Source organism: Mustela nivalis (assembly GCF_964662115.1).
Source record: "Mustela nivalis genome assembly, chromosome: Y".
Classification (NCBI taxonomy): Eukaryota; Metazoa; Chordata; class Mammalia; order Carnivora; family Mustelidae; genus Mustela; species Mustela nivalis.
This window is the reverse complement of record NC_139041.1, coordinates 35,639,049-35,664,309: the sequence shown is the minus strand read 5'-3', so window position 1 is coordinate 35,664,309 and position 25,261 is coordinate 35,639,049. Positions and strand designations below refer to the sequence as shown.

The 25,261-nt window shown below is 48.8% G+C and overlaps 1 protein-coding gene across 1 annotated transcript; it reads right to left on the bottom strand.

The window, feature by feature from the left end:
• Positions 1–4,936: 4,936 nt before the first annotated feature.
• On the bottom strand, positions 4,937–25,204 carry LOC309856925 (arylsulfatase D-like). Its single transcript, XM_082718731.1, has 10 exons — positions 24,914–25,204; positions 23,210–23,359; positions 17,521–17,642; positions 15,233–15,355; positions 12,419–12,842; positions 12,144–12,280; positions 10,780–10,914; positions 8,722–8,884; positions 7,313–7,434; positions 4,937–5,761 (listed from the first exon to the last, which is right to left on the bottom strand). Exons 1-10 carry the CDS (start codon positions 24,955–24,957, stop codon positions 5,403–5,405), a joined length of 1,779 nt encoding a protein of 592 aa, XP_082574857.1. The 5' UTR covers positions 24,958–25,204; the 3' UTR covers positions 4,937–5,402.
• Positions 25,205–25,261: the final 57 nt, after the last annotated feature.

The window sequence follows — 25,261 nt, the reverse complement described above, 5'->3', positions numbered from 1 at the left end:
CCATTTCAGCGCTGCTGTTTGGGGGAGAATTCTCAGTTTTATGAGACTGGATGCTTTATTCTACAGGAAATCCTCATCTTCAGAAGTATCCTAATTTTGTAAATTTATGCAGTGTGTTGGAACAGTTCTCAGTGTCACAGCTCGTGGCCACCTCCTAAAAGTGGGAACCACCATGCTGAAGAAAGGGAAATGTGATTTTTGTTTTTTCAAGTTAGAATGGTTTGTCTATCATGCACATACTGTGGAACATCAAAGGGTTTCCTACAGACAGGGTGGGACCACCTCGTGGTGGCTATGCTCTAACGTGGTGGGTGTGTTTGACTACTTTGACATCATGTCAAGCAGGTGAGCCCTTGGGTAGGGGAATCTGGAGGAGTGCATGATGGTAGTTGTGGTGTGAGCTTTTTTGTAAGACGGGAGTTACAGAGGGGTTGTTTCCTTTATGTCTGGGTGGCTAATGGTCTGCTGTCATGGTTGGGATCACACATATGATACTTCTGGGGCTAAGTGAAGATACAGCCTTTATAGGGATTGAGTTGGGATAGTAGTCAACCATTAGAGTAACACTATGAGCTTGTTCTGGGGAAAGACCAGGGGTGCTGGGTGCTGTGGTGTTGGGTTACGAAAAGCAGGAGCCCGAGTCTGACATACTTGAGGAGGAGGAGTCCAGGTGATGAATATTTGAGTCTGGTTCAGCTTCTGTGGGGGAAGAGAACTCCTGTTTCTGGACAGTAGTTCAATGGCTTAAGGTGTCTGTTTAACACAGACTTCTGTTATGCATTCTGGTCTATATCTTCTGATTTCAATGGATGCTAATGCACTTCAATTAAAATTATAAAACAGCAGCATGGTGTCCCTTCTGGTGTGTGTTTGCATGCATTCTGAGCCATCAGAATAATATTTTATATGTAGCAGAGGAAAGGGACATGGGTGTTTGTCCTACGGTAAATTAAAATCACCAACCCTTTTTTCAGAATTGCTAGTAGCTGTAAAATATGTAGAACTGTTTACTTCTCACTGTGTGAAATTCTCTAAGGTCTCTCCAGGGAAGCTACCCATTTCCTAGTATTGTTTTACAATGTTTCATATTCATTCATTCCATCCATCCGTCCTTTCATCCAATCACTCACCCACCCATCCTTCATCCACTTCTTCACCTATCATACCACTTTTCATCCATCTATCCAGCTGTCCACTCTTACATCCATCCGTCCATCCATCCATCATCCACACATCCATCCATCTGTCCATCTACACATCTATCCATCCATCCTCCATCCATCCATATATCCATCTATCTGTCCATCCACACATCCATCCATCCATCCATCCATCCATCCATCCATCCATCCATCCACACATCCGTCCATCCATCCATCCATCCATCCATCCATCCATCCATCCACACATCCATCCATCCATCCATCCATCCATCCATCCACACATCCGTCCATCCATCCATCCATCCATCCATCCATCCACACATCCATCCATCCATCCATCCATCCATCCATCCATCCACACATCCATCCATCCATCCATCCATCCATCCATCCATCCATCCACACATCCATTCAACCATCCATCCATCCATCCATCCGTCCATCCATCCATCCATCCATCCACACATCCATCCATCCACACATCCATCTATCTGTCCCTCCACACATCCATCCATCCATCCATCCATCCATCCATCCATCCATCCATCCCACAGTATTGAGTTCTCTGTAGGGCAGGCCCTGTGACATGTCCTTTTGCAATGAGAGTTAAAACATTCTGCGAGTTTCTAAGTAACATCTGCCTAAGAGTAATAACAAGATGTTGTTCCCTAAACAGAGGCCAGTGCCAGAAACTGCTATGTAAGGTCAGGACTACACAGTTGTATAACTTGAGACCCCAAGAGATGTGATTTGAGGTGTACTATCACTAATATTTTGGTACATAAAAGGTGGTGTGTGTGTGTGTGTGTGTGTTTACATTTTATTGCTCTGGAAATATTTACCAATTATTTTGGGGCAGGAGGAAAGAAGCACCTGTAGAAGTAGTGACTGTTCTGGGTGGGTGACGTGTGTAGATGCAGAAGGACACAGTATAGTAGTATCACTTGATCCTATCTTGCTGAGGCCATTGTGTGGTATGGATGCACTTGAACAGCGGGGTGCTGGGGTGCTGATAAGCTTTCCCGTGGGATTGCAAACAAGTTGAAGCAGAACCGGGCTCCTTCCCCGGGGCCACTCCTGAGTAAAGAAACGCAGACCAATTATCCTTATACGTGCTTATTAGTGGTTCATATCTGCTTTAGTAAAATGACTGTACATCTTTTGCGCACTTCTTAGATAGCTTCTCTCCTTATTATGGAGTGGTAGTCATTTGGAAATACTTTTCTCCAGATCTGTGGCTTCTCTTTTCCTTTTCTTTAAGGTCCTCTTTGAAGCACACAAGTTTTGCATTTTGATAAACTCTCACTTACCGAGTTTCATAAAGTAGGTCAGGCTTTGACTGTCTTATCTTTAAAAATGTCTTCCTAACCCAAGAGGACAAAGATTTTGCAGAGTTGTGTTTTGTTTTTTTTTTTTACATTTTACTTTTCTTTCTCTTCTTTTCTTTTCTTTCCTTTTCTTTTTTGCTTTTCTTTTCTTTCTTTTTTAACATTTACATCTCTGGTGGATTTGGCATTCCATTTAAGTCCTGGTCAATTTAGCATTCATTCTTTAGCATGGTGTGAGAGGTTAAGGGTCTCACTGTGTGCTTTTCCTGTGAACAGCCCACTGTGCCCATGAATGCCCCGTCCGATGTTTAACTGGCTGATCTATGGGGCCAGCCAAAGCTGACCGTTTTCTTCAAAAATTTCCCTAGTTTGGATATTCAGGCGGACCCCTATGCCCCTCAAAGCCTGGTCACGCTCACGCAGAGCATGCAGTAAAGACGTAGGAGAGGACGGCAGCCAGACACGGGAGCTGGCAGGCAGCCCTGGGGGTTCCGCAGTTGCCCCAAGCTCCCCATTTGGTGTGTCTGCTGACCCAGCACCAACCTCTTGTGGGAGGAAACTCCTGTTTCCAGCTGGCTTGGAGCAGACAGTGAAGGGGAGAGGTCTGTCTTGCCTCCGGGCACTTAGTTAAGCTACGGTGGGTCTAACTGGTTAGACCAGTTGTCAAGGTTTCACCCAAGTAAAGACAAAGAGCCCTGGAGATTAAGTAAGACTTGTTCAGTCTGGTTGTAAATCAGCGGGGCCATGCCCCAACCCCTGGAATGCATTCCGTTTATCATGGTCCTGGGGCTCTGTGCAGCTGCCTCCCACAGTGTTATCTGCAGGCAGCACCCCTGCTGGCCCAGCGTCTCCCCACTCTCTGCTGCAGGTCTGATTTTCTGACTCAGTTTTGCATTGAAATGTGTATATGTAAAGTCGCATGTTTGCAGTGTCTTGTGAGCTGGGAAAAAAAAGTTTCACTCAAAAAGACTCTGACTCGGAGAAGCAGACAAGAGAGTCATAAAGGATGAAAGAACAAAGAGGAAGAAAGTTAAAAAAAAAAAAAAAAAGAAAAAAAGCGCCCAAGAGGTTTCTTGCAGAAATTCCAGAGCCTTATAAGTCAGCTGGAACCTTTCCGTTTGCTAAATAAGCAATTTAGTTTGGCAATGGTGTATAATTTAATTTGGCAACAATGTATCATTTAATTTGGCAATGATGTATCCTTTAATTTGGAAATGATGTATCATTTAATTTGGCAATGATGGTTCATTTAATTTGGAAATGATGTATCAAAAACCTTAGACAAGTCATTATAAAGGCCCGTCTCACCTTTAGGCTGATGGGACCAACCCTGCCCCCTGAGGTGTATGCTCACTTCAAAGAGTCCATTTCTCAATTCCCAGGTGTTTCTATGGATGGAAACAGGAGTCCTGAGGTAAGGACATCTGCAGAATCCCCTTAATAGGGGCTGACTCAGCTGGGAAGAAGGCCCTTCTTCCCACAGCCTGGAATGGAAAGCCCTTCTTCCCACAGCCTGGAGCTGCTGCAGCCATCCTGAGGCCATGAGGCAAAGGACGGTAGAACTTGGAGTTGCAAGGAGGCTGCCAGCCTAGAGTCCCTCCAACAGAGAACACCCCCTTCCCCTGTTTATGGGATTAATTCCCAATGTCTGCTACTGGAAGCCCAAAGTAATTTCCAAGTAACAAGATGAGGACACAGGAACAGTGAATGTCATGTGTGGGGTTGAATTAGCCACTTGGGATCAGTGAATGCTCAAGACCAGCACAGAAATGTTTATCCCCATATGTCTGTCTGCCCTTTTGTAAGGCTGTTCACAGACCCAGTGAAACCCCAAGTAGGCTTCGAGATGAATGGGTACAAAAACTGGACCTTGGCACTATGATAACCCCGAGCTTTAGAAGATCAGGACCGGGGGCATTATTGGGTGTCCATTGGGATGGTCTTATGCTATGGATGAGAAAGTTGAGACGCACTCCCCGCCCAGGACATGCTTCTGGAGAAATGGAAACACAACCTTACCTTCTCCGTGTGCTCGCTCTCCTGGGTACCCCATCGTAGTCCCGGCATTTGGGGGAGCTGTGCCTCTCCCCCTTAAAGATCCATTTCCCAGCTTTGTGGGGGTATAACAGACAAATACAATCGTATGTATTTATGGTTTACAGCGTGATGATTTGATATAGATACACATCATGAAACGACCACCCCAGTGAAGTGAACTAACACGCCCATCACCTTCGGTAGCGATCGGTTTCGGTGTGCACCGTGAAAACAACTAACATCTACTCTCTCCGCAGATGTGAAGGGTATGAGACAGTATTAGGAACTAGAATACTAGAATCACCGAGCTGAGACGTGTCCACAACACAGTCCTCTCCTAACCGGAAGCTCATGCCCTCTCCCCAGCTCCCCCAACGCCACGGTACCCACTCTTCCAAACTCTGCTGGTACCAGTTTTAATTTTTTTATTGTTAAGATTCCACGAATCAGTGAGATCGTGCAGTCTTTTTCAATCTATGTCTGGCTGATTGCTCTTGGCATAAAGTCCTAACGTCCTCCAGGTCCGTCTGCGTTGTTGCTCCTCATGGCCAAGTCATATTGCATTGTGTGGATGGGTCACCTGTTCTTTCTCCCTCCGTCCATCGATGGGCACCTGGGCTGTTTGCATGTCTTGGCCGCTGAGACAACTGCTGCTATGAACATGGTGTGGAGGTTTCTTTGAGATCCTGTGTTCATTTGCTGTGGGGAAACACCCAGGAGTGGAATCCCTAGGTCCTAGGGTAGGTCTGTTTTTCATTTTTTTGAGGAGCCTGCCTACGGTTTTCCAGAGTGCTACGACAGTGCAAGAGGGGTCCCCTTTCTCCACATCCTTGTCAACGTGTTTCACCCCACCTGCCCCGTGTGAGGTCCCGTCTCACTGGGGATCTCTGTCCTGCCCGCACATGCACAGGGGGAAGGTTCCACAGCACGGCTGCAGCCACGGCTTCCAGATGATGTTGCTCAGGGAAAACTGGGGAGGCACCGGACTCAGGGTTCTCCTGTGCTGCTCCACGGCCTCACCCACCCGTGCGACCACCGCGTGGTACCGGGGTTCGGAGCTGGGGGCCAGGGGCCATGCCTCGGAAGGGTCCCTGGAGAGGTCGAAGAGCAGAGGTGGGCTGTGCTGGGTCACACCATCCCCGGAGCAGGGGCACACACCTCGGCCGTAGCAGGCCCCCGTCCCCTTGGGGTGGAACTGTGGCGTCATGTAGTGGACCTTCCAGAGTCTTCCACCTGAAGACAAACAGAGTGGTGAACACCTGACCTAAGTACCAACCCTGGGGAAAATCATCAACATCCCATCCAAATAAAGAGAGAGGAGAGGAGAAAACCAGGTGGTTCTTGCCAAGTGTGTCTATATGGTGTGCTCCAGGCACGCAGAGGCAAAGGGACTCATCCCAAAGTGCTCAGTGAGGCTGCCTGCAGGGATGACGGCCACAAGTGCCGTGCTTTCTTCATTCTTACCCTTCCTGCTATTTTGCAATTGTTCCACATCCCCGTCCTAGTTTGTGTAACAGAAGCAAATAGGACCCACCAACACGGTGATTGGCAAAGAACTTGCTGTGTTCTCAGGGGGTGCATTTGGGTACAGGCCAGATAAAAAAGCCAGTCAGAGGGGGACATGGGGTGCAGCCCTCAGATTCCCTTCCCCTGGACATGGGCCCACCACCAGCTATCATTCTCCATGAGATCTGGATTCTTCTCAACTTCTCAGAAAGAGATTTGCTCTGTGATGCTGCATTTCATTCATAATCACGGCCAGACTATGGTGCCAGGTGCTCAGTTGAAGACTCATCTGCATGTCGCCATGGCAGGGTTCTTTTCCCCCCAGTGAAATCAACATTTACATGAGTAGACTGCCCTCCATGCCATGGGTGGGCCTTACCCAATCAGTTGAAGATGTAAGAGAGCACAGAATGAGGTCCCCTCAAGAGGAAGGAATTCTGCTTGCAGAGCACAACCCGTGTGTTCTGCCTGACTTTCTACCCTTCGGACTCCAGATGGCAGCATCCACTCCTGCATGACTGTGGGCCGGCCCTGAAGATTTCAGATGTGACCGTCCCCACAGCCACACACGACACAATTCTTGAAAATCGCTCTCTCTGTTTCTGTCCACCCGTTCGTCTACATCTGTCTTTACCTTCCATCTCTATCATCCATTATCTGCCAAGCGACCTCTCTGTCAACTCTGTCATCATCTCTTAAACAGCCTATTCTATGATCCATCCATCCATCCTTGATCTGTCATCTGTTTATCCATACGTCTGTCTATCCATCCATCAATGCATCCATCCATCTGTCCACTCATCCATCCATCCATCCATCCATCATCTATCCATCCATCCAACCATCCATCCAACCATCCATCCATCCATCCTTGATCTGTCATCTGTTTATCCATACGTCTGTCTATCCATCCATCTGTCCATCCATCCATCAATGCATCCATCCATCCATCCACTCATCCATCCATCCATCATCTATCCATCCATCTGTCCATCCATCCATCCATCCATCCATCTATCCATCCAACCATCCATCCAACCATCCATCTATCCATCCAACCATCCATCCAACCATCCATCCATCCATCCACTCATCCATCCATCCATCATCTATCCATCCATCTATCCATCCAACCATCCATCCAACCATCCATCCATCTGTCCACTCATCCATCCATCCATCCATCCATCCATCCATCATCTATCCAGCCATCCCACTCGTGGTTCTGTTTCTTGGGGGCGACCCGTCCCCCCGCACCAGGAAAAGACATGTACTCACTGTCCTTCTCGTGCCAGCGTGCTGCGTGGAGGTACTTCCCACAGTAATGAAAGAGGAACTCGTGTGCTGAGTGCTCAGCAGTCCCTTGAAGCAAGGGCACCAGGCTACGGCCATCGATCACCCTGATTCGGTGAAAGAGACAGAAGGACGAGTCAGACCAAGGCCGCTCAGCCTACTGGCACCTGAAAGTGAAACTCCAAGCTCATAAGGGTCTTGCTCATAAGGGCCTTGCTCGTAAGGGCCCTCGTAAGGGCAAGAGGAACAGAGATGAGTTGTCTCCCCAACTCTGTCCAGACTGCAAGTTGCTAAGCAAGAGACATGTCGCTCTTTCTAAAGAAAAAGTCACTAAGTTGTGGGGTCCTTTGTTACACAGAATGGCATACACAGTGCGCACACAGACATACACACACCATTCCAGCCTTGCCCGTCATGGCCACAGGACCATATTTTTAAAAAGTCCTCGATCTGAACTTAATGTACAAAAGTTACACTTTTCCTTACACTTGTAAAGCACTTCTATTTTAATTATACCCTAATTATGACGGTTCCATATCCTGTGTCTACTTGGCTGGGTCACGGGTGCTCAGGGATGTTGTGAAACGCCAGGCTGAGGATTGCTGTGAAGGCATTTTTTAGACACAGTTAACATCCACGGTCAGTGGACTCTGAGCAAAGCAGCGCACCCTTCACTAGGAAGGTGGGCCTCGCAGAATCAGTTGACGGCTGCCAAGAGCAAAGACTGAGGTTTCCCAGAGAAGACAGAATTCTGCCTCAAGAGCATAACAGGGAAATTCTGCCTGAGTTTGCAGCCTGCTGGCCTGGCATAAGGATTTCAACTTCTTAGTCTCCACAATGTCAGGAGCCAACGCCTTAAATGCCTTATTTTATAAACACACAGACACCCGAACATACACTGTTGGTTCTGTCTCTCTCATACAGGACTATTTATTTGTCCCCTTAAGTGGAGGAATATCAGACAATTATCAAAATACTTACTGCTTTGTTTTATCTTGGATTAGGAACAGTCTTTGGTCCTGCCCTAATATCGAAGTGATAAGTCATTTTTAAAGCATGCTGTGATCGCCCCATCAACCCATGGGCAAGAGTGCACCTTAGGAAATCAGGGGAAGGTGTTTCAACGGAACGACTTCTAATGCTTTCATCCCGCCATTGTTGTGCTGAGTTATAAAATCTTACCAAAACGGCAAAATGGGTAGATGGACCCGATACTTCCTTTAATCACGTTTTACTGAGCATGATTAGTTTGCAGTAGGCTGTCCCCTCCCTTTGAGAATGTGAGAACTTTCTAAATGTCCCCATATCATGGTAGGATTTCTCCCCTACATGTGAAATAGTCAAAGGACAACTTTCAGCAACTGGGGAGGGAGGGAGTCTCATGACACGTGTACCTGTCCTGGGGCACGTGGCCGCCCCCCAGCTGGACCACGGTGGGGAAGACATCCATCAGGCTGGTGGGCTCGTGGATCACTCGGCCGGCCGGCAGCACCCCAGGCCACCGGAAGATCCCCGGCACGCGGATGCCGCCTTCCCAGCCCCCCATCCCTTTGCCTCCTGTAAGGAAGTGTCGTTAGAATTCTCCAGGAGATGGTCCCATCCACATGCACACCTGGGCACACCTGTCTGTCTCTGTACGTGCCTGGTTACCCCACACATAAACACACACGATGGCAGCCTGCATTTCCCAAAAATGTTTGCAACAATAAATTCCAGAACCTTGTCACTGCCCTATGGGCAGGCGGAGTCTACATGCTCTTCTTTTAAGATCTGGCAGGTCTTTGTGACCACGGGAACACACAGGGTGTGCAATGCATGGCTTCACAATTATAATGGGGGCTTAAATTTTACACCATGTATGGCTGGTGGCTCCTGTCTTCCTCCATCCTTTTTCCTTCTGGAAGGACCAGGAATTGGGTCTGGCAACCCCTTCTTCTCCTCCTCTCCCACCTGCTCGCCGTATCATCCACCTGTTCCTTTACCCTTTTTCCTGGTTCATCTTCATTTCTGGGACCTCTAGCAATGGCCTGGGGCCCAGATCGGGTCTTCAGGAAATGCAAAGAAGTACCCATAAAACAATCCTATGTCACAGAAGGTGAGTAGTAAACGGGCAGGGATGTGTTCAGAATCTTGCTAAATAAATGGGTTTCTTGTTGCAGTTCAAAAACTGTCATGCGCCTGCCTTCCCTTTGTACTGCTGCAAAACAAGTTACGGCAAAGGAGCAACCCCACTCCCATGTGCTAGGTCTCTGTTCTGTAGGCTGGGAGTCGGGCATGGCTGGGTGGCTTGGTGGGTGGGTACTTCGTTCTGGGTCCCACAGTCAGAAATCAAGGGATAGGCTGTTTGCAGAACATACCACTGGGTACAATGAGAAGCTACTATACAGCTTGGGGATGTGTATGGAGGACCGGTGTGGGAAAATCCCCTCACAAGTCATAGGAACATACACCGTGAACTCTCATTGTTCCCTGGAGCGATGTTCTACAAAGTCGCCACACATACTGAATGGTGACTCTCAGGTGTGTGTAACACACAGCCTGGTTCCAGGAAGACTCTGGTCCCTGAATTTCCATCAACCAATCAGTATATTTCTGTGTGTTTTGGTTTAAAGACTCCTTATTGGGTAGAAATCATGATTCATTTGCACGGGATTCGAGGCCAATAGCGCTAGAACTCGTGGCTGGATGAAGCCCATCTAACACACTTTCTCCATAAGATGTGTGGCAAGTGTCTTGCCCTTGGGGACAGAGGATAGCCCTTTAGCACTACGGCCGCGGGCCCTTTCAAGGAACAAAGTCACTAACAAAAAGCAAACAAAACCACAGAAACGTGGTCACGAAAGAGACCATGAAAAGGACCCATGTCTATGTCTGAGAGATGAAATGTAGGCACAGGGTTACTGCACCCAACTGTGGTTGAGAACATGCATGGCGGGCGACTGATATTCTTATTGCTGTTCAAACGAGTGCAAAGGCATCGCAAGTATTGATTTTGGGGTTGCAGATAAATTTTAGCAAGTAGCTGACATCATAAATACGGAATCCATGAATCATGGAGAAAATGACTGTATCAGACTTTTAAAAATACGGCAATATAAAGGTGCCATGCCCTAAATCTCACAAGATAGAGTGGAATACAGAGACACACGTAACTAAGGTTATAGTTACAGTGCGATGTTTGATTTACGATGGCATTTCTTTTAATTTTATCTTGATTATTTATTTGCAGATCTCCCTCTCCTACTAAAATATAAGCCCTTTAAGTGAAGGGCATGTGTCTTTTTTTTCTCTTGGCACGCGTATAGGATTTTGTGTAGAGCGGTTGTTCAAGAAATCCCCCCTTGAAAGTGCACACTCTTTCCCCCTTCTGCTTGCTCTCCAGGCTGTAACACTGAGAATCATTTGGTGGTTCCCACATCTGCCTCTTAACCCCCAATATCCAATGGTCTCACCTCGGAATATCCCATTCCATCCCCCCAGCTGGCCGTGTCCGTCTCTTGCCTCCAAATGTCCTCCGTGATCAGAGGTGAAATACGTGAATGTCGTGTTTTTCAAACCGTAGACTTCGAGTGCTTTAAGGATCTCACCTATAAGAGAAACAGAACAATTCAGGGCAGAGCGAATGAATCACCACCAGCAAATTCAACTCAAATTTGCCCTTTCTTGCTAGAAAGTCCCATAAGGGGACTGTGTAGTCACCGTCATTACGAATGTGGTCACACAGTGTGAACCCTTTCTGATGTTCCCAATTCCACAGGATTCAGAATCTTGTTTACAAAGTTGTCACTAATACAGAAAACAAAACAAATGGCTTAAAGCCAATATGTTGTTGGCATATGTGTCCATAATGACTGCATGGGGTTGGAGTGTGGTAAGAAAGAGTCCTGATGGGACAATCCCATCAAGATAGGAGGAAGCCAGAGCTGTGAGCCTCCATCTGCATGTGGAGGGGGGCAAGACTCAGGAGAGCAGCACGGTCTACCAGCCATGCACTTGCTTTATCCATGGAGACCAAGTGCACACATCTACAGCCCTGAAGGAAAGATTTTACACCACATGGGGACTGTGCAGCACGGGAAATGCATGTTTCTAGAGCACGATGTAATCCACCCTCCCGTTTTGGGGTTGTCTGCCTCTTTACTTGATGCATCGTAGCACTACAGCTTTTCCAGGATAAGCCCTCGCACCCTGCAAGGATTTAGATGTCTGCATTCTCTTAGCAATCTCTATACACTTGAAGGGAAGGTAACAGTGTATCAACTATACGTCAAAGTAAAAACAAACAGAATGTACCATCTCATCCGCTCTCTCTGGGCTTTCGCAAGGCCACGGGAGGAATGCATTGTTGGTCTGTTGCCCTGAATGATAGAGCATCCTTGCTTCACATTTTGTAATATGTCATGATGGCTTTATTATTTTTTTTTAAGGTTTCATGTATTTATTTGAGAAAGAGCATAAAGATGGCGGAGAAGTAGACAGAGAGGGAGAAGCGGACTCCCCGCTGAGCAGGGAGCTCTGACATAGGGCTTGATCCCAGGACCTGGGGACCATGACCTCAACTGAAGGTAGACACTTAGCCAACTGAGGCACCCAGGTGCTCCTCATGATGGCTTTAAATAATGCGCTTTGTAAAAGGATGATTTTGTGCAGAAGTAGATTGAAGGAGCACGTGAATGATATGGGGAACTTTCTCCCAATTCTTTGCCTTTTCTCTTCTTCTTTATTGCAACTTGGTTCATACTGAGGTGGCCCATCTGTTACCAGAGTTGAGCGGTGAGGCCAAGACCGAATGACGCATGGCCGTGCCTTGACTCACCTACAAGCCAGTCCATCTCCTCCACATTGTCGCCATATAAGCCGTGCTGGCTTTTCCCGAGAAAGCGTTTTGTGGTCACCAGGGGAATGTGAACATGTAGCAAAGACACGAAGAGGAGGAATGGCCGGTGCTTATTCCTGAAAGAAGAAAAACATGCTTCAGACACGATGGCACCTGTTTCAACACTATCTGAGCCACCTGGGTCCCTGAAACCCATCACCCCATCGGGACTCAGGTACTATGAGAACTCATCTCCTCTTTAAAAACGGCATTACCTTTCAATATAGGAAACGGCTTCGCGCAGCATGTGACCTGCCGTTCTTTCCAAAACCATGGGCTGCTCTATGACATCATGGTCTCTCATCAGGATACAGTTCCAACGGCGCACAAACCCAAAGCTGGCGTACCAGGAGACGAAGAAGAGGAAGACGAGGCTGGCTGCCCCCAGGACTCCCTTCCAGGACACAGAGATGAACCCGCAAGTCTTGCCAACCGCAATGGTCAGGACCCCTAGAGCTGCCATCTGGGTGTACTGCCACAGTCTGGATCTAGTCATGGCGTCCACTTGTGGGGGCCTGCCTGGCTGACAGTCATTCACAAGCGTGAAAGGCATGCCGTAAAAATAGTCAAATCCGTGGTTCAGTGGATGGTGGCAGTGGTCATTGCGGGATTCACAATTGACACCCTGGTGCCATTTTCCTGAAGATAAGAGCAAGAAGTTAGACAAGAACACACATGGAGGTGCTCTGTTTGGCCCCAGTCATCTTCTCAAAAATTCGGATTATATAGTTACCCTGCTGTTTGGAAATACCGAACAAACGTATGGCGGTCATGAGATTAAAGGTTCAAGATATTCTGGGCTGTTAGGAATTAAAATTTGCAACCCTAGACTGCTATTAAATAACTATTAAAAATTTGCAATTTTTAATTAAAATTATTAAATTATTAAATATATAGTATATATAAAATACTATATATAGTATTTTAAATATTAATAAATTATTTTAAAATTATTTAAAATATTAAATTATTTTAAAATTTAATAAATTAAATAACTACTAAAAATTTGCAATTTAAATAACTATTAAAAATTTGCAACCCTAGACTGCTATTAAATAACTATTCTGCTATTAAATAACTCAGAAAATATCATTTATGGATATTTCTTACTTAAAAGACAGCCCCTTGATAAAAGGAGTTGGTTCTAGCATAATCTTACCACAGAGTAGAAGTAACCAAGTAAGCAAGAAATGCTTCTAAGAGATTTTTTTCCCAAAGGCTGTAATTTTATAATACCATTGAGATGGAACATGAGAAAGCCCGTATATCAGATTCTAGAAGAATACACAAGAATTGGGTTCTCTACAGATGCTTAGCCAGCTTACATTTAGCTACAAAATAGGACAGAAAAGGGTCCAATGTACCAGTCACCATAATTTCCAAGTACAGAGGTTAAACACGGTCCCCACCCTGTTCTTCCCTCCCATGCTTCACACAGGGTCTTCAGAACCTGTAGGATCAGTTCTAGTTCCAAGCCTGGAGACCTCCCTTTCTATCCCTGCTTACATTTAAGGAAGTGAGAAGGTCGGGATGAACAGGTGGAGAAGGAAAGTATACAGGATGGTCTCCATCTTGTCCACTACCACTTGGAAGGTGAAGAACACCCTTGTCTAAGTCCAGATGGGGTGTGTGCACCAGAAGAATAAAGATTCACAGAAGGAACCGAAACGCAGGTCTGCAAGTCCAGTAAACACAAAATGAATCCACTTACCTAGTTTTAAACATAATTCCCCACCCCCAAAGAGTATGAGATACCTGGTGGCGGTGGGCTCAAGGACATTGGGTCGTTGACCCAACGGTGGTGAGTTGGTAATGGAAAGTTCCAGTCAATTTGGGTGAGTAAGAAACTTTACTCTACTTCTCAGGATTGAGAAGAGAAATACAGGTGACAGAGCAGATGCATACAAAGTCCTTGAAAATGCCCTTGAAAATGGGTTATGCGATATATTGAGTATCTGTGTCTCCCTAAAATTCCTATGTTGAGACCTGACCATAAGGGTGATGGTATTTGGAGTTGGGACCTTGGATAGGAAATCAGGTCCTCAGGATGGAGCCCCCATGAATGGGATTAGTGCCCCCAAAGAGACCTTCATGCCTTCTTACATGTGAGGGCACAGAGTGAAGACGGTCATCTCTGAAGCAGGGCGAGGTCCTCACCAGACGTGGAGTCTGGATCTTGGATGTTTCAGCCTCCAGAACTCTGGGAAGTAAGTCTACATAATCTCTATTTCTAAAGTAGCAGGAAATTTTAAAAGGGAGGGCAGAAGAGGTGACTACCCCATGTCAAACCCAATCACCATGTTGATAAGGTGGGGATGTCACAGTTCCCTGTGAACTCAACAGTGACTCTGAGTGTGGAAGAGCTGGTGAGGAATTGAATGGAACAGACTGGATTGAATCTTCCCTTAACCCCCCTGCACACAGAACTGATCGAGTCTTCCCTTGACCAAGGGTTTGGGGAAGACGCCCTCATCATCTGGCCTCGGAGATTCCTGTTAAGAGGAGACACTACTTCTAAACACACAGGCTGAGCAAGGAATGAAAGTGTTCCCAAGCATCTGGTCCATGACAGGTGGGTGCCCATCTGTAAGGAAGCCACCTAACAGGTGTCGGAGTGCCATTCGCAGAAAGGGGGTCTTACGAGGTTGGCCCCTGACTCATGATGTTCAAGAATTGGCTCTCCAGAGGATTTCCATCATTCCCTAAATAATAAGTGTGGCTCTGTGTCTAAAATGTTTGCAAGAATGCTGAACGTCTGCTTTCCTTCTGGAGGCTAGGGTTTTGGGGCAGGTGCCAGGCAGCGGTGTCTAGGAGACCAGCCCCTAATACAAAGCCTGGGAATGGAAAGAAAGAGGCAAATCCCCCAAGAAGTTGAATTCAAACAGCTTGTCAATGACAGAAGTTCCAACGGTGTGACCGATCCAAGAGAGGTCATATAGGGCCAGCACCCAGTTTTGGTTCTGACATGTAACTTTTTCCTCTGGTAGGGAAACAGGCTGATCCTCCTGCTCCCTGAATGCTATGAGTACCTATAAGGCCGGTAGCATAACCTTGCTGCTGCAGGACTCTTGCAAACGTGGTTTCGTTCGTGGGGAGTCCGCCTGATCCCGCGTTCCACTGGAGGGCACGGTACCCATCATCGGCTTCCATGCCTGCGGAGCAGAGCAGAGAGCAAGGACTCACTCTCCCTTGACTACAGCAAGGGTTCTTGCCTGGGGAGGAAGCTGACCCTTCAACCTGTCTGGCGTTGGTCTGGGTTTCACAATTGCAGGAGGGGCGCTGCTGGCCTCAGCTGGGGGAAACACCCTACAGTGCCCAGGTTGCCCCCACCATAGAGACTCATCCAGCCCAAATGTCAGCAGTGCTGAGGGTGAGAAACCCTGCCTTGGCATGAGAGAGTCTGTCTGTTTCTATCATCTAACTCTATCCATCCATCCATCATCTCTTCACCCATCTATTCATGTATCATCTATCAATCGTCAACTGCTTACCTACTTAGCTATTCATCCATCCCTATCTCTCTCTCTCTCTCTATCATCTATCTGTCTATTGTCTAACTCTATCCATCCATCCATATATCCACCCATTCATCCATTCACCCACCCATCTAGCCATCTATGCACCTACTCATCCATCAATCTACTAATCTATCACCTATCATCTAACTCTATTCATCCATCTATCAATCTACTCATCTATCATCTATCAATCTATGAGCTATCATCTAACTCTATCCATCCATCCACATATCCACCCACCCATCCACTCATACACCCATCTAGTCATCTATGCACCTAGCCATCCATCAATCTGTTATGTACCTATTATCTATAATCTATCTATCTATCTAATCTATCATCTATCTATCATCTATCTATCATCTAACTTTATCCATCCATCAATATATCCACTCACCCATCCACTCATACACCCATCTAGTCATCTATGCACCTAGCCATCCATCAATCTGTTATGTACCTATTATCTATAATCTATCTATCTAATCTAGCTATCATCTATTTATCTATCATCTATCTATCTATCTCTATCTCTATCTTCTCTCTCTGTATCTTCTGTACATTATCTATCTATGGCAGTGGTTCCCAACCAAAGGTAATTCTGCCCCCCAGGGAACACGTGGCAAATGCCCGGTGACACTTTTCGTTGTCACAACTTGGTGGGGAGAGTTGGCTCTCCCCAGTAGTGGCTGCTACTAACATCTTGCACATAGAGACCTGACCCCCAGCATCTCAGAATGTGACCGTGTTTGAAGATAAGGTCTTTAAAAGAGATCAGGTCTTTTAAAGAGGTAAAAAAAAAAAAAAAAAAAAAGAAGTCGTTGGAGTAGGCTCTGTTCCCATAGGAATGGGGTCTTTATAAGAAGAGGAGCTACAGACAGATGGCCACGTGAGGACAGGGAGAGAAGGCAGAGTCTATATGCCAAGGAGAGAGGCCTCAGGGGAACTAGCCCTACCCTGGATCTCAGACTCCCAGCCTCCAAGATGGTCAAAAAAGTAATCTGTGTTGTTTAGGCTGGTCCTTCTGTGGTATTCCATACAGCAGCTTGGACAAACTAAACCTCAATATTCCAATATGTAAATGTACTCACTTATTAACCCCCTCTTCCACTGATGAACTGTGTCTGTGTTTGCAACATACAGATGTGCAGACAACGTTCAGTGCTGCTGTGAAGTTCTCATTCCATCTTTTGTAGAACTTGCATGTGTGCACATGTTGGGCTCCTCCTTAGGAATTCCTGGGTCATGGGAGTGCCTGCTTTCAGCTTAAGCAGACAGACAACCTTGAGGATCTCACCAACCTTGTCCCTTTCTGACTCTGACCCTCCTACTTTTCCCTTAGAAGGACGTTGGTGATGACACTGGGCCGCCTGCATAATCTAGGGTAACGTTCCCATCTGAAGATCCTTCACCTAACCCCAGCTTCAAAGTCCCTTTTGCCATATAAGGATTTAGGATGTGGGATCTTTGAGAACCATCCTTTAGTTTCCTATATGCTCACCCAAAGCCTATCTGAAGTCATGACTACACACCCAGATGGACTAAAATATTTAAACAAATAAACACAATGTCAACCATAACCAGCTACCCTTGCAGAGTTTCCGTCTCTGAATTCCCAATCAACCCAATCATCGCATGACTACCTAAAACACACCAGTCTTCATGTCATTTGAGGGGATACCATTGCCCATTAAATGTGCACCGTTCTACCTGGATCTCGACCATCGCGGATCACATTGAGGACAAGTAATGAGTAGACGCAGGCTTGCCCCCTTCTCAGTCGTCCCGGCAACACTGACCTGATCTGAAGGAGTGCCTCCCCGTGAGGAAGGAAGATCTGCTGGGGGTGCAGAGGGGGGCGGCCGCCAGGTGCTGGGTGAGCCTCACGCCTTCCTCTGCAAGCTGGTCAATATTGGGCGTCCTGAGTAAACCACACACAAACATCCCTGTCAAGACAGCCCTTACAGGGATCCCTGCACCAAAGGGCATGGCATGGAGTACATCAGTGTTTCCTGTGGGTTTTATGATTAGTTGCATATGGTGTCTTGCAAAGGCAGATGGACCCATCCCCAAAACAACCAGCATGAGCACATGGACTGAGGACCTCTCGCTGCAAAAGGGGCTGAGCCCTTGTCCCGGGGTCTGGGGCTGCAGCCCGGCCCACTGCATGCATAGCCACCGTCTGAGCCCATCGCATCACCCGGAGGAGGTCTTGTGGGCCAGGAACAAGCTTCTCTGGATGCTGTTGCTGTGTGTAGGGATAAGAGTTGCACAACGTCTTGGTCTTACGGTCTACTCCTGTCTGCCAGGAGGCTGTGACCACACCAACCTACTGGCTTGCAAAGGTGGGTCCCTTACAGCTCGCTACCCTTTGCTCCTCTGTGAGCACGCTCTAGTTCACAAATGGGAAACGGTCTTCCCAATCCAATGGGGGGAAGGAACACCATGCCTTTCCTGTTTGTACCACCAAGTTTCCATGTGGATGGGTTAAATGGCAGAGGGCAAGTGGATTAAAGAGACACGGGAAGACATGAAGAGTGAAGCCACTGGCCAGAATAAAATCTGTGAGAGATGATACCTAAAATTTCCTTACTGGGCAGGTGTTCTAATGGCCCAAGGTCAAAGGCATCTTTGGAGACGAATTGAGGCATGGCTGGAGGCCTTTCTTGTTGAGTATGAGTGTTGGCGGAGGGTGCTGAGGGAGTTGACAATGGTCCACAACCATTATTTATGGGGAGGAGCCTCAGGGTCCCTGTTCTCCCAGCGCCCTGGGAGAAGTATGCAGACGTGACCATGGCTTTTCTGAAGGTCTGGGCAGGCTCAGGCTGAGTCCTATACTAGTAGATGCTGTTTTCTTGGACACAAGTCTCTTCCAAAGCCTTGTGACCCAGAGGATCCCCGTCCATAAGTTTTGTGGATAGAGGACAGAAATATGATGACTCCTGAAGGACTTCTGGGAGCTGGTGGGCATCCCAAAGTCCTAATGTGGGTTTTGGATTCAAGAACTTCAGACGCATCAAAACCATTGCCAAGACCATCCTCCAAATGTTGAGGTAAATACCTTTCTTACTAACTCAGATGGGTGTTGCCAGTTTTGAAGAACACATTTTTTGTTTTAATTGTTCCTTTTGTTTGGGGGTGAACACAGTACTTGTGGTCTAAAAAGTATGAAAAATTACAACTGTATCCTTCAAAATCCTCAAAGGTGGAGAAGCACAGAGGTGAGGGGCAGAAGGACAGTGTTCAAAGGATGTTTGGTGTAAATGCATAGGAGGCCAGTAAATAACTTCTAAGTTAGTGTAGTAATACAATAGTGTAACATCTTTGGAGATTATTAAAGTGAAAAGCTGCATTTTTGGAATCCCTGTGTTATCTTTAGACTCAACGACTTCTTAGTCAGCAGAGTGATCTCCCCGTTTGCAAGGAGACAAGCAAAGTTGGGAGCCTGAGTCACTCGTCCCTGGTCACGGAGCTAGAGAGTGCCAAGGAGGGTTTAACACCTCCATTAAATTATACCTTATCTGCGTGACTTAAAAAATCCACCGAAGGTAGTGTTCTGGAGGTTGTGGGACAAGTATGTCCATCCTCAGGCTCATATCTTCCATTAAGCATGGATTTTATGATAGTTCACAACCACCCGTCCACTTTGGGACCACTAAAGCTTTTTTCCTGATGGCTTTGTTCCTATTTAAAGACAGTGCCCCTTGCCCTCTTGTGTGCAAGCTGTTGTCTGTACTCATTCAGCTGTGGCTTCCAGGCTCGTCCTGCATGCCCAGAAACCACAGCTGAGGTCAGTATTTCAGACACCTGCTGCTCTGGGCAGCTGCTGGGGCCCTGCCATGCCTCTGTTTTCAGGGAACAGCTGTGTCAGTCAAGACCGTTCTGGCCACTTTGCTCATCTTGGACTTTTTAAAAAATTGCAACCAACCCAAATATAAATGCTGTTATTAAAAAAAAAATCACCCATTCTGTACTCATGCTGGTTGTTTTCAATAATCCAACTATAAAAATTTATTTTTAACTAAACTATGAACACGAATTACAAGGGCTTATAGGATTCTACCAATTAAGTATAGTTATATTAGCTTTGACCTATTTTCTCAGGCTACAAAAGTTCTATCTCTAGCTTGATATCTAATCTATTATGTACCAGTAAATAACCATCTGTCTACCCATCCTTCCACCCCTTTCCATCCAACCATCCATCATCCATCTTTCCATCCATCCAACCATCCAACCATCCATCCAACCATCCATCCATCCAGCCATCCATCCATCCATCCATCCAACCATCCATCCAACCAACCATCCATCCATCCATCCAACCATCCATCCATCCATCCAACCATCCATCCATCCATCCTCCATCCATCCATCCTTCCTTCCATCCATCCAACCATCCATCCATCCATCCAACCATCCATCCATCCAACCATGCAACCATCCATCCATCCAACCATCCATCCATCCAACCATCCATCCATCCAACCATGCAACCATCCATCCATCCAACCATCCATCCATCCATCCATCCATCCATCCAACCATCCATCCATCCATCCAACCATCCATCCATCCATCCATCCAACCATCCATTCATCCAACCATCCATCCAACCATCCATCCATCCATCCAACCATCCATCCATCCATCCATCCAACCATCAATCCATCCATCCAACCATCCATCCATCCATCCATCCATCCAACCGTTGTCTGTCTAGCTATCTCTCTTCTATCAAGTATTTATGTCCAACACATGTCTTCATGATTATCTACACTGGGGAACAGAATGAAAAATACCACAGGTTTCAACCTTGCACAGAAATCTTCTGCAGAATCTCATTCCTCCACTTGTGAAAAGATACCCTAAGACAGGAAAAATGCTCCTGATTTTTAAATTCTGTGCTTCTCAATCAATTTATGTCATCTTCTTCTTTCCCTAACCAAGCTGACTGGCAAAGATAATCCTAAAATATTACTCTCAAGTGCCTTTCATTTTTTTATGCATTCTTTCTCTTTTAAATAACCCTCTGGCCTGTGGGATCGGATATTTTTATTCTAAAAACAGAGGGAAAGTATGGGAGTGTCTGAAAGTGATACCAATATGCTGAGAAACCACCCAGTGACTCTCAAAAAAGGAATGGATGGGCAGGGCATGTATGACATTTTCCTGAAAGAAGACATATCTTTTCTTCCTATTATGCTAATAAAACAAGCAGGTTACACATGTATTTGCAGATTGGTTTCTGTCATTAACACATGTCTGGGGCGGGGGTTCACTTTCACGTTTTGCATCATGGTCCCAGAAGGAAAGGTGGAGATTATCCAAAGGCCTTATGTGAACAGGGGAAACTGAGGCTGGACGTATGACTGATGGCACAGATACGGAGAAGCAGGATTAGGGCCACAGAGCCAGTCCTAGGGCTCCCTCTTCTGTCCTGACCTCCTGCTCCCCTGACCCTTGGTGACTACACATTCATTACACACCTCGCGGGTTCTCGACTTCCCTTTCTTACGAGACAAGATATGAAACACAGACCTGCTGTGTCCCACATGAGCCAGCGGAGTGACTGTAAATAAGGGTGTCTGACATTTTCTAGGGTATCTAGGCACAGCAGATCCCCTGATTCCTGGAGAGAATTCTATGGGACGTACTTACTAGTGAAGAACGGCTTATGTGCTGGAGGAATCGGAATGATTTCACAGCAAATCTCCAAAGGATGAAGGCACAGATGCCTTAGAGCATGTGCAGTCAATTCCCCCTCGAAAGCCAAGACAGGGTGTAGCTTTCCCTAAACCGGGTGGTTTTTACGTCTTCTACCTGTCAGCCTTGATGGCTTGCTTGGGCAAAACTGTTAAAAGGATGTGCCCTGCTTGTGTTGGGGTGGCTGCATGTGCTGTGGAGACAACAATATGAAGACCATGGAAGCGCAGTAGGTTTGGGCAGAAAGCCCACATTCCTCATAGGCTGACTGCAAGGGGCATGGGCTCGACATGGGTAAGGGTCGCGCTGCAACTCATGGGGCCAGCTGGCTCAATGTCTTCATCAGTGAGTCAATGCACTAAATTAAGAGAACATTTTCGCCGCCTTTAGGATGTCCCCAAACACCGTCCTTGCGCTTGGCCTATATTTTAGTTGGAAGGAGAAACACTGGACATGAACACCACCACCACCACCACCACCCACACCCCCCCCCACACACACACATGTCATGGGTGCTGCCCCCTAGCGGTGGTATTGGGTATGCAATCCCAGTTTCTCCATTAATTTCTTGGCTTAAGTTTTCTTAACACACACTGGCAGGCTGCAGGAGGTCCTGAAGGGTTAGGAATTCGTCCTAGGAATCCTGGGGTACACGATCCAGTCCATTACATAGAGTGATGGCTGAGAGAGGGCAAGACGTGCTCTTGGGCTGTGAAAATGTTCTAAAATGCATCGTGGTGACTTTTCGGAAGCTACCAGAAGCCAATGGATTGTCCAGTTTTGTTGGGGGAATGGTCTGTCCCGGCAGGTATAACTGGGCAGGCTCAGCGTTGGGGGGAGGAAGGTCCCTGCATACACAGGGCAGTGTCTGCCGCTGTTGGAAAGGTCGTGACCAAAGGTCATGGGCCTGGGTCTATCCTGGGCAGTCCCAACATGGGCTGCTAAGGTTAAGACAGATCATGTGATGCTGTCCTGGTGGTCTTTCTAAAAGAAACGGAATGAGGTGCTTCTTGTCTCCTGCTGCACAGATCATGCAAACACCATCGTGCACATATTTGCCAGGAGGCAAGACGCAGGAGCCTGCGTAGTGTGAATACGGAGGTCCACCGAGGTCCGCTGAGGTCCTCACAGCGAGTGAGTAGCAGCCTCAGGGGCACAGCTGTCCTGTCCTAATCCCCAGTATTTATCAATGGGACCTGACTTGTAAACGGGTCTTTACAGGTGTCATTAGTTAAGGATCAAGGAATGAGCTCATCCTGGATCAGGGTGGCCCTAAAGTCAATGACAGGTGTCCTGGTAAGAGACAAAAGACAAGATACAGACACAGAGGAGAAGCCACAGGAAGACGGAAGGCAGAGATGGGAGGGATGTGGCCACCAGCGTAGGGACGCCTGGAGCTCCAGAAGCTGGAAGAGTCAGGAAGGACCCTGTCCTGGTGCCTCTGGAGGGGGCTCGGCCCTGCCCCGCCTGGACCTCAGGTTTCTGGTCTCCAGGACTGGGAAGAGAAGAAATTCCTGCGTCTCAAATTACTCCATTTGTTCCCTTTTGTTCCGGCAGCACTAAGAAAGGAATACATCCAACCACCCGAGTGCCATGGTGTTTGAACATTTCAGTTTCAGACCCAGCTTCCCGGTCAAAAAATAATTTCTTGGGGGGTTCACGTCGGATGCCCTGAGGGCTTTCCTACTACGGGCAGCTTTCAAAGACATCATAACCCACATGCGTTCTCCCACACAGACACCCACGACCCCTAGGACCACCAGCATCACCAGCCCGTTATACCTGAGCGTACGGTTCCCATAGCAACCAAGATCCCCAATGCCAAGATCGTCTGCCATTATCAGTAGAATATTGGGTTGAAGGGCATTTGCGGCTTTTAACTCGGACGTCCTCAGGAGCAAACACAGAAGGAGCGGACCCCACAAAAAGTCCCTGGAGAGACAACCAACAAGGCCCAAATTAACGTCCAGGATTTGTCATGTTCAGTGGGCATTTCCCAAGCGGCTTGCTGGGAAGGCACGTGCGTTCGCCCTGCATCAGGATTTAACCTCCTCCTCACCCCGTTGGTCCTTAATTCTGCTACTTCGGCGGGGGCGCTCCTTAAAGGGCTGAGCGCTTGTCTCCCAGGGGCGCCTTTCCTGCCTTTCCCGGTGCAAAGGCGGCCAGAGCGCGCCTTCGGTCCCTGGAGCCACCCGACAGGAGGTAGGCGGACCCAGAGGGTCGGAGCAGCGGGACACAGGCATTTTAAAAGGAAGAATGTGGGATTCAGGGCACCCCGGCCACGACAGGGAGACAAGGCACTGCTGGTGCGACCCCGTAGAGACAACACGGTCTTGGGGCGCGCGTGGCCACCAAGGCCCCCGCGGGGCGCGCTAGGGACCGCGCGGGAAAGGGATTTGGGGCGTCCCGGACGCGGATCTCCGACCCTGCCCGCCCCTAACCCGGCTGAACGCAGGGCCTGGGGCGCCCAGGTCCTCCTGCCTGGCTGGCAGCTCGAGCGTGCCTCGGGGCCGGCCTGCAGAGCCCCCAGTGCTGTCCTGTGCCCTGATTGCGCCCCCGTGCGCCAGCCGTCGGGAGCAGGGGGGCAGGGAAGGTCCCGGCGGCACAGGGCGGAGGCGGAGCGTCCAAAGGGTTGTGGAGAGGGGGAGGAGGGGGCACGGCCGCGCTCCGGCGACGGGGTCTTCGGGAACTGGGCAAGTCTTAGCGCTGGGGGCCAGGGCTCCGCTCCGGATGTGGGGGTGGGCCAGGCTCCGCTTGGGCTAGGGGAGGCCGGGCCGGGGGCCGAAGGCCGGAGCGGGGCGGGGCGGTGCTAGAAGGAGGAAGCCGCGCGCTTTGGGAGGCGGGGAAGCGGGTGCTGGACCGGACGTGTCTCAGAGTGGGGGAGGGTGCGGCCGTGCTGGGATGGGGGGGGACGGAACAAAGCGGGGATGCCCCCACTTTGGAGCAAGGGTGGGGTTGAGGGGACGTCGCGGTGCTGTCAGGGTGCGGAACCGAGGTGGGGGACCGGGCGTGTCCTAGAGTGGGGATTGGGGACACGGCCGCACTCCGGGGGGTAGGCGGCAGGGAGCGGGAGGGGGCGTGTGCTGGACGAGGGGGCACGCGGCAGCGCTCGGGGGGAAGAGGGTGTTTTGGGGGCCTGGTGCTGGCGCTGCTGGAGGAGGGGGTACTCGGGATCAAGAGAGCACGTCCTACGCAGTGGGGGATGGGGACCAGGCCTCGCTCTGCCGGGGCGTGGCCTCTGCGCACCAGCCCCGGGTTCCCCTTCCCTGCCGGCGGCCCTCCCTCCCTCTCCTCGGTCCAGCCGCCCCTCTCCTCCCGTCCGGCTCCGCGTCCCTGCGACTGCGAGGCGGACGTCGAGCTGCGTTTTGGTGACTCCAAGGCGCACACACCGCCCGACCGTCCCGGGGGCCACTGACGCCCAGTGTGCGCCTCCCCCAGCCCTCATGCCCGCCCCGAGTGGGGGCCGCGTCCTCGGTCCCCGCGCACCTGGCAGCGGGCGCGGCGCGTCCCCTCGGAGCCCTGAGAGCCATGGCGGCGCGCGGGCCGGGCGCGCAGGACCTTGCCCCCAGCGCGCGGACCCGGACCCGCCCACGCAGCGGAGCCCTCCGGGCGGTAGGGCCCGGTCCCGCCCCAATCCGTTTAATCTCCTGTCGCCCAGGGCTTTCCGGGAATTGATCTTGGAAACCGGTTTTCCCGAGTCTCGGTGGCCTCCGGGCGGGCACTCCTGGGAGACAATGTGGTACCCGGGCTGGGTCTGGGCTCGGGGAACCCCAGCAGTTTCCAGCAAGTTCTGGAAAGTCCTGGGGACTTCCCCCGTGCGCTCAGGCAGCCTGG